The sequence below is a fragment of the Myxine glutinosa genome, chromosome 9, assembly GCF_964187855.1.
Source record: "Myxine glutinosa chromosome 9, kmMyxGlut1.1, whole genome shotgun sequence".
Taxonomy (NCBI): Eukaryota; Metazoa; Chordata; class Myxini; order Myxiniformes; family Myxinidae; genus Myxine; species Myxine glutinosa.
The window spans coordinates 26629650-26640236 of NC_136269.1; the positions used below are offsets into that span (position 1 = coordinate 26629650).

At 41.6% G+C, this 10587-nt stretch overlaps 1 protein-coding gene across 1 annotated transcript in view; it reads left to right on the plus strand.

Moving 5' to 3' along the window:
* Window positions 1-10587, plus strand: part of LOC137435793 (ryanodine receptor 2-like) — a 633328-nt gene that overhangs the window by 313988 nt on the left and 308753 nt on the right. Inside the window, exons 65-66 of the mRNA XM_078785085.1 lie at window positions 2989-3227; window positions 5274-5355. Coding sequence (XP_078641211.1) covers window positions 2989-3227; window positions 5274-5355 — 321 coding nt within the window. The remainder of the gene's footprint in view (window positions 1-2988; window positions 3228-5273; window positions 5356-10587) is intronic.

The window sequence follows — 10587 nt, forward strand, 5'->3', positions numbered from 1 at the left end:
TGTGCAGCCTCTTTCTAATGGTAGACTCGTGCACTTTGACATCAACAGTGGTAAGAGCTACCTGTAGGTCCCGTGATGACATTTTGGGGGTTCTTAGAGACTTCTTTCAGCATCTTGCGGTCTGCTCTCGGGCTGAACTTGCTGGGGCGACCTGACCTGAACAAGTTGGCAGTTGTTTGGAATCTTCTCCACTTGTAGATGATCTTCCGGACAGTCGAATGATTGATTTCAAATTGTTTGGAGATCTTTTTAAATCCCTTCCCAGACTCGTAGGCATCTATAACCTTCTTTCTGAAGGCCTCAGAGAGCTCTTTTGATCTAGGCATGGTGATGCCACACACTTCAACAACAAAGAGCAAATGAAACTAAATGTCTGAGGTTTAAATAAGACAGGTTCCTCCAAGATCCTCTCTGACGATGTTCTAATCATTTGCACCTGAGCTGGTGCACCTGATTCTAATTTTAGGTATTTGAAGTAGTGATAAATGTAGGGGTGTACTTACTTTTTCCACATGCGAAATTTGCATTTATGTTTATTTAAATTATACAATGACTACGAAATGTAAATGTTTCATGATATTTGTTATATTATATCACCTTTATCTATCAATATTGTTGAAATGAAGATCAAATAGCTGTATGTTGAAATATGTTGAAAAAGTCAAAACTTTACATGGGGTGTACTTACTTTTTCACGTGACTGTACATGGAGATGGACAAACACTGTTCTAGACGATTTTTCAAGTATCGTGCTCTGCATGACGTCTTCTTGTTTGTTTGTCCTGGCGATATTTCAGCCATCCTTTGAGCTAGGAAGCTGAAATTTGGGCACAATAGTGAGCACATGCTTTGGCAAAACTGTATTTTTGTATTAATCAATTCATTGATTGATTACTTAATTAATAGCGATTTATTAATTACTTATTTATTTCCTTTCTCATCTGGGCAATATCTCAGGCACCTTTTGAGCTAGGAAGCTGAAATTTTGGTACAATAGTGTGCATGTGCTTTGGCAAAAATTGTATTTTTTGTTATTTGATTCATCAATCAATCGATTAATTATTTATTTATTCGACAAATTACTTAGTTAATTTTCAAAAAGTTACAGATTCGGGTAAAACGGTGGTGGTTTAGGTATGCTATTAGCTGGCGGACTTCCTCTCTAGTCATAGTCAACGTGTGGCCCTGAATGGGTTTCTCTCATCTCCTCTTCCTGTTCAGGCTTGAGTTCCCCAAGGCAGTGTTCTGGGCCCTGTGCTTTTTCTGGTCTTCATCAATGATCTCTCTGACTCTTGAAAATCCTCTCTATCCCTTTGCTGACGACTCTACTCTCTGTCGCTCCATTCCTCATCCCTCAGATCGGCAGTCTGCAGCCTCCTCACTCTCTGCAGTCCTGGACAAAATCACAGACTGGGCAAACAAGTGGAACATGTCTTTCAATCCTGACAAATCTCACACTCTTACGATGTCTCTCCGAAAAGACCGACTGGACAACCCTCCCATCCACTTTCTGAATAATCCTCTCCAAGAAGTTCTGTCACTCAAGCTTTTGGGTCTCACTATCTGCCATGATCTTTCCTGGGAAAACCACATTTCAAATCTGTCTTCCAAAGCCAGTCGCCGACTGGGCATCCTCCGTCGTGCGAAGTCCTTCTTTGGCACACCTGAGCTCCTCACCACATACAAGGCTTTCATCTGCAGCTCAATGGAATACTGTTCTCCCCTCTGGGCTGGTGCTCCTGCCTCACACCTAGCTCGTCTTCACGCTGTTGAAACCAAAGCGTTCAGAATCATTGGAATCTCCCGCAATGAAGCTAACTCCAAGGGCCTTTCACTCACTCACCGCAGGAAGGTTGGTGGTCTTTCCGTCTTCTGCCGACTCCTCTCTGGCCTTGTCCCCCCCAGCTCTCTCTGGGCTCTGTCCCCCAAATATTCCTACAGGTCGCACAAGATCTGCCTGCAACCCTCTTATGGTGAAACTGCCAAAATCAAGACTCTCTGCTCACCTTCACTCCTTCATTCCTCTTTTCTCCCGCCTCTGGAACAAACTCCCTCACTCTCTTCAATCCCACTCCACCCTCCAGGTCTTTAAAACAGCTGTTCACCACCATCTCTTATCTTCCCCCATCCAAAACCTTGATCTTTTCTACCCCCGCTAATTTCACCCCAAATCCTACACTTTTTTGAAATCCCAACTTCTGACCTGGAAGTCCTTGGTCTCCTTGTGTTTTATACCTCCCCCGCCCCCCCCCCTTCCCACGCCTCCTCCCCCCAAGCCCTCTCCCTCCCACACTTCTCCCTGCTCTCAAATGTTGTGTTTGTGTGCTTCCCCTTCTCTCCCCCATCTTGTCTTCCGCTCCCTCTTTTTATATATTTTGTTTGTCTGGTTGATTTGTTTGTGAAATAAATGTTAGCTCTTTCACGAGCCTCGATTCTGTATTCAAAAAAAATAAAAAAATAAAAAGAAAAAATTGATTAAGAAATTAATTATTGTACAATTTTTTTTAAATTATTAATCACTTATTTATTTTCTTTCTCATCTGGGCAATATCTCAGGCACATTTTGAGCTACAATGCTGATATGCGGAACAACATTAATCAATTAATTGATTAATTAATTATTGATGAAGCAATTAATCAATTAATTACTTAGGTTTTTTTAAAAAATTATTTTATTAATTTTCAAAAAGTTACATCTTTGGATGAAAAACTGTTTACGATTATTATTTATTTAATTAATTACACAATTAATCAATCAATTATTGTTCATCTTTCCCTTCCAATACTGTCTCTACGTGCTGCACGGCGGGATCGCTGGCTGCCAAAGGCGCCACGGCAATGTCGCACGCTGGAGTATATATTATTTATTTGTAATGGGGTCGGTGTACTTTGAATGTATTTGTACTTGTTAAAGTTTTTTAAAATGTTTTTAATGTAGTTTTTTAAAGTACAAGAAAGTGTTATCTCGTTCTTGCATCCCATCTTCAGAACAGTAATGAAGGTTGGTCCTGAGAGCATTAAGCTGGCGCTGAGAGAATTCTTTGCAAATGCTGCAGAAGATCTTGAAAAGACAATTGAGAACTTGAAACATGGCAGGTTCACCCATCTGCAACCTCAGCAAAAAGGCCTGGTGCAGACCATAAACTACACCACTGTTGCTCTGCTTCCTATCCTCTCATCACTGTTTGAGCACATCGGGCACAACCATTTTGGAGTAGACCTTATGTGTGAGTCCATGTTTCAATGTTTGATGTTTTTTTAAACCTTTGAACAATTCTTTTTCTTTATTCTAATTAATGTGATCATTCTGTTGCCAATAAAACTGCCAAAATCTCGGCTCTCTGCTCACCTTCACTCTTTCATTCCCCTTTTCTCCCGCCTCTGGAACAAACTCCCCCACTCCCTTCAATCCCACTCCTCCCTCCAGGTCTTTAAAACAGCTGTTCACCACCATCTCTTATCTTCCGCCATCCAAAACCTTGATCTTTTCTACCCCCGCTAATTCACCCTAGATACACTTTTTTTGAAATTCCAACTTCTTTCCTGGAAGTCGTTGCAGTGTTCATATATTTTATACCTCTCCCACCTCCCTCCAAGCCCTCCCCCTCCCACATTTCTCCCGATGTCCCTGCTCTCAAATGTTGTGTTTGGGTCCTTCCCCCTCTCTCCCCATCTTGTCCACCGCTCCCCTTTTTTTGTGTTTTACGTGTCGGTTTGACTTTTTGTGTGATTAATGTTGCCTCTTTCACGAGCCTCGATCTTGTATACAAAAAAATAATAATAATAAGAATTACAACAAAAGAGCACAACCCAATTTTCAACTACAATTCTGTGGCTGCCCTTTATACAACAACTTGAAAAAGGATTTGTGTTCCTATAGTTTTAGCAGTGTAGGGAGGTGGACATTGTTGAATGAAGTATATGTATTCCCATATACATACTGCAGTTGCATATCATACAGGGTTCAAATACATATATGGCAAGTTCGTTTTCATTGCACATAATGATATTACCTGATGAAAAGGTGTGCTTGGGTTTTGTTGATTGCAGACTTGTGTTACTCCATGATGAAGAGGCAGGGAGTGTATTACCTCCACCAGCATAGGTGGATGGAGGTTATGTTTCACCCCTGTTTGTCTGTCTCTTTGTCTGTCTGTCTGTCTATCTGTGAGCAGGTTAACTCAAAAAGGTTATGGGGGATTTGGACGAAACTTTGTGGACTGGTTGGGTGTGTAACAAGAACGAATTGATTCGATTTTGGTGAAGATGTGGATCCACATCCGGATACTACAATTCACTAAGTGATTCTTCACTATTGAGACATGGGGCTAAAAACTATATATAGCACGATATTGCAAAACGTCGTGGATGGATTATGACAAAACTTGGTAGATGAGTTGGCTAGGTGACAATAACAAGCCGATTAGATCTTGGTTCACGTCCAGATACAGATCCAACCTTTTCCGGGGGATACAATAAGTAATTTGTTCAACCTGGCGGATGTATACGCTCTACCGAGTGCCATTCTAGCTTAAGATGTGAACATAAATGCTTCTGATAGTGCTTGATGAAGGACACTCTGTGGTTGATATGGTCAACTTTGAGTCTTTATTTTTTGACAAATCAAAATTTTTGAAAAAATTATTGCAGTTTTGGTAAACAAAGAGATTATTTTAAAAACAAACTTATTTTAAGGACCAAGGTTGTATGGACAATGTGCAAGCCTATCTATGGTCATTAATTTTTTGTTAAGCTTGTCTTTTTTAATGAATGGAAAGATACAGGAGAATAGTAAGACCATTAGACATGAAAGTGACTACACATCATGTGGTCAGGAGTTACACTGAACATATTTCCTCTCTTCTCCACCCGAGACGAATGCATGACAATATCGTCCTGATGATGTCATGACTGCAAATTATATATATATATAATGTATATACTGTGACGGTTCTAGCCGCGGATCTAAACATGTAGATTCCTGAGTCAGTTATCTCATTAATATGTGTGCTGCATAGCACTTACCCCTGGTTGAAGGGAACCGGGATATATGCGTTGTGTGGGCTATAGGTAGGTATTCTTCTTCCTCATTCTCTATGCTCTTCCTATTCCCCATTCGATCGTTCTTATTCCTGCATACATTTTATTTGTTGCCTTGTCATGTTATTCGGCTGCCATTTAGCCATAATGCGTGTCATATCATTGTTTTGTCTGTTTAAGTTGCTGATTGTATTTTCATACAAATTTGATTAAATGATTTATCCCTTTGGCAGTGGAAGACGTGCAGGTGTCGTGTTATCGAATTCTGACAAGTCTTTACATTATTGGCACAGGAAAGAGCATCTATGTTGAAAGGTATGCTGTGTATTCATTTTATTAAAGGCTCGATGTTTTTGTTAATTTTTTTTCAATTCAATAGAAAATCATGAAGTGTGTAAAACAAGTAAATCATTATTTACAACAAATTAGTACCCAATTATGCATCTATAATAATAAATGTCAGTGTGTTTCAGTGTATTTCAGTTAGTGTCTGTGTCTCCTGCATAACTCCAAAACCATGAAACCTAGCGGCCCGAAACTTTGCATGCATACTGAGGGAACGCCAAGGGAGTGCATGAATGAATACTGTGTATTTGGGGAAATTTAAACACTTCTTTTGAACATAACTTATGGGGTGCTGATCACAAAAACAAAATAAGCCCTAAAAAAAATGGTGGCGTGCCATCTTGGCCATCTCTCTGTCACCTTGCTGGGTTCTTTAGCCACCATTTTATTCAGCCTGCTTGAAAATGCCTTGCGTTGGAACAGGCAGCTATGGTTTCTTAATGATAAAGAGCTCAATTTTTTTTTCACTTGCTTCACTCATATCATCAAATTGCCTGATCTTTATACATATGAATGGCTCTGTATATGTACATCACTTTTTTAGGTGCTATATCTTTCAAATTATGAGCTTGGAACGTTTCTCTGCATTATATGATGTGATTTCCCATGATGACCTTTCACGGAATTTGAGGAATGAATCTCGTGGATAAGTGTTGAAATCTGGGGAGAAATCTGAAAATGTTAAGATATTAGCTATGTTTTTGTTTTTTTGGGTGTGTCCCATTACCAATCAGCTTGCCATCGCTTGCCAAGCCAGCCATTCCTTATCAACGGTTTAATTGGAGTGCTTGCTTGAGTGCTTAAGCCTCTTGGTGAGCATGTCACAAGCTGCTTGGTTCTTCATTTGCAAGCCATGGCGATACATGGCAAAAGTACCTGCACTGCAACTCTGCACTGTCCCTATGCTAAACAAAACCAACAAATACATTGATAGACGTACAAAGTTCAGGCCCCACCCACCTGCGTTGGGCCCCGCACTGTCTTGAGCAGTCCCTCACCCACTGAAAATGTTGTGCAATTTATTTTTTACATGACGTTTCCCCTTTTTGTGCGATCTGCTTTCATCATACCATCCATCACTTCAACATGGACAGAAACATATACAGTCACATGAAAAAGTAAGTACACCCCATGTAAAGTTTTGACTTTTTCAACATATTTCAACATACAGCTATTTGATCTTCATTTCAACAATATTGATAGATAAAGGTGATATAATATAACAAATATCATGAAACATTTACATTTTGTAGTCCATTGTATAATTTAAATAAACATCAATGCAAATTTCGCATGTAGAAAAAGTAAGTACACCCTTGGCTCTCATCGGTGGTATTGCCCCCTTTGGCAGAAACAACCTGAAGTAGGCGTTTCTTATAACCGTCTACCAGTCTCTGACATCGACTGGGAGAAATTTTTGCCCACTCCTCCATGCAGAATTCTTTCAGCTGTGCGATGTTTGAGGGGTTTCTTGCATGCACAGCTCGTTTCAAATCCCCCCACAACATCTCGATGGGATTTAGATCCGGGCTTTGACTTGGCCATTCCAGAACCCTCCATTTCTTTATTTTCAGCCATTCCTTGGTGGATTTACAGGTATGTTTAGGGTCATTGTCATGTCGCAAGGTCCACCTTCGGTTGAGCTTCAACTTTCCGACAGATGGCCTCACATTATCCTCAAGCACCCTCTGGTACAATGAAGAATTCATAGTGGATTCGATGATGGTGAGCTGCCCAGGCCCTGATGCAGCAAAGCTGCCCCAAACCATAATATTTCCACCACCATGCTTTACAGTTGGTATCAGGTTCTTGTGGTCAAATGCTGTCTTTGGTTTTCGCCAAACATGTCTTCTGGTGCTGTGGCCAAATAGCTCCACCTTTGACTCATCTGTCCAGAGCACATTGTTCCAGAAGTGCTGGTCTTTTCCTAGGTGTTCATTGGCAAACTTTAGTCTTGCCCTGATGTTCTTTCTGGACAGCAAAGGTTTCCTCCTGGCACACCTCCCATGTCGATCAAATTTGTGCAGCCTTTTTCTAATGGTAGACTCATGCACTTTGACATCGACAGTGGCAAGAGCTACCTGTAGGTCCTGTGATGACATTCTGGGGTTCTTAGAGACTTCTTTCTGCATCTTGTGGTCTGCTCTCGTGCTGAACTTGCTGGGGGGCGGCCTGGCCTGAACAAGTTGGCAGTTGTTTGGAATCTTGTCCACTTGTAGATGATCTTCCAGACAGTCGAATGATTGATTTCAAATTGTTTGGAGATCTTTGTAAATCCCTTCCCAGACTCGTAGGCATCTATAACCTTCTTTCTGAAGGCCTCAGAGAGCTCTTTTGATCTAGGCATGGTGACGCCGCACATTTCAACAACAAAGAGCAAACCAAACTAAATTTCTGATGTTTAAATAAGACAGGTTCCTCCAAGATCCTCTCTAACGATGTTCTAATCATTTGCACCTGAGCTGGGGCACCTGCTTCTAATTTTAGGTATTTGAAGTAGTGATAAATGTGGGGGTGTACTTACTTTTTCCACATGCAAAATTTGCATTTATGTTTATTTAAATTATACAATGGACAACAAAATGTAAATGTTTCATGATATTTGTTATATTACATCACCTTTATCTTTCAATATTGTTGAAATGAAGATCAAATAGCTGTATGTTGAAATATGTTGAAAAAGTCAAAACTTTACATGGGGTGGACTTACTTTTTCACATGACTGTATGAGCTAAACCAAATATTCTTCAACCGTTTCAGTGGAGTGCTTGCTTGAGTGCTCGAGCCACTTGGCGAGCGCTCCAATAATACGGGAACTTTCCCTATTCTCTCTTGAACTAAAGTTTTTACTCCAAGTTCAACGAAGATCTTACCCGGTGATCCACACTTTTGTCAAGCAGTCGTAAAAGAATTGATTTCTAATCAGGAACTCTTACCAGCTGTTTCCAACCACATCATCACTACTTCAAGAACATCACACATTTTAACAGAAGATCCAAAAGACCAACAATCCAGGTTGCCCTATCATCCCCACCCGTAGCTGCCCCACTGAACTCATATCCAGTAACCTTGATAAAAAAAAATATGGCCTGTCTCACCAAATATCTATAGCCTTTCATCAAGGCCACCAATCATGCACTCACTATCTTTGAACAGTTCAGGTTTCTATCTCATAACTAACATTTATTCACTGTGCACCATAATTCACTGCACATCATCATCCCCAATGTCGAGGGTTTTCTGGCTGTCAAGCACATTTTTCAATTTCAGGACCACCAAGGGACGAAGAACAGAAACGTATCCGCCTCTCCGAACTGATCTGCACTCTCAACTGCTTCTCCTTTGCCGCTGAATTGTAGAAGCATGGACGCCAAAATGTGTTCCAGCTACTCTAATCTCTTTGTCAGATTCATTGAGAAACAAATTTTCAACCAGTTTGTCCTTCCCATTCGATACCGCTTTGGCTGCTACGTCGAGGACTGCATCTGTGCCACATCGTACAGCAGAGAGGATATTGAATGGCTTATTAGCTTTCTCAATTCCTTCCACCCTGCCCTTAGTTTCACATGGGAGATTGCAAGCAATTCCGTCACCTTTCCCGACATCAATATTTCAATCAAGGAGAACAGACTCGGCTACCAGTGCCCATTACAACCCAATAGATTTACAAAGCTACCTTCGAAATTCATCCTCCAACCATTCCCATTTCAAAAGTCAAACTCATACTCCCGATTCCACAGCCTCTGTTGTCTGTGTAATGACGGGCCTCTGTTGTCAAAGCAAACTAGAAGGGCATTCGGGAGACAGCATACCCCCGCCAAGCTGAACAGTTTACATTTTGTATGCCGTGACAATATCGTCATGATGATCTCGTGATTGCGGCTACAGAAGGGCCTCTTGCAGTGCAAGATGCTGTCACTAAGCAGATGAAAAGCGAGGCTACCGCCTAGTTTCGCTCTGAATATGATGTACCATACTCTGTTACAGAGCGCATCAGAACATAGGTGTTGCTGAAATAATATCTCAGCCAGGGTTATACCAGGTGGTTTGCCATTACCAATGTGTACACACACACACACACACACACACACACTACATGACCAAAATCAACCAATATTAAATAAATATATATTTTATTTAATAAACCAATAATTTTTCTACCCCCGTTAATTCACCCCAGATCCACTTTTTTGAAATACCGACTTCTTTCCTGGAAGTCCTAGCAGTGTCCATGTGTTCTTATCTCTCCCACCCCCCACCCTCCTTCTTCCCATGCCTCCTCCCCCCGAGCCCTCTCCCTCCCACAGATCTCCCGATGTCCCTGTTCTCTACTGTTGTACGTGTGTGCTTCCCTCTCTCTCCCCATCTTGTCTCCCACTCCCTTTATCATATGTTTTATGTCAGTTTGTTTTCATGTGATTAATGTTAGCTCTTACATGAGCCTCGCTGTTGTACACAAAAAAAAAGTATGTGGACACCCCCTTCTAATTAGTGGGTTCGGCTATTTCAGCCACACCCATTGCTGACAAGTATATATAATCAAGCACACAGCCATGCAATCTCCATAGACAAATATTGGCAGTAAAATGGGCCGTACTGAAGAGCTCAGTGACTTTCAACGTGGCACCGTCACAGGATGCCACCTTTCCAACAAGTCAGTTCGTCAAATTTCTTCCTTGCTAGAGCTGCTCTGGTCAACTGTAAGTGTTGTTATTGTGAAGTGGAAACGTCGAGGAGCAACAACAGCTCAGCCGCGAAGTGGTAGGCCACACAAGCTCACAGAACGGGACCGCTGAGTGCTGAAGAACGTAGCGCGTAAAAATCGTCTGCCCTCGGTTGCAAAACTCACTACCGAGTTCCAAACTGCCTCTGGAAGCAAGGTCAGCACAACAACTGTTTGTTGCACACTTCAGGAAATGGGTTTCCATGGCTTAGCAGCAGCAAACAAGTCTAAAATCATCATGCGCAATGCCAAGCGTCGGCTGGAGTGGTGTAAAGCTTGCCGCCATTGGACTCTGGAGCATTGGAAATGCGTTATCTGGAGTGATCAATCATGCTTCACCATCTGGCAGTCCGACTGACACATCTGGGTTTGGCGCATGCCAGGAAAACGCAACTGCCTGAATGTAAAGTGCCAACTGTAAAGATTGATGGAGGAGGAATAATGATCTGGGGCTGTTTTTCATGGTTCAGGCTCGGCCC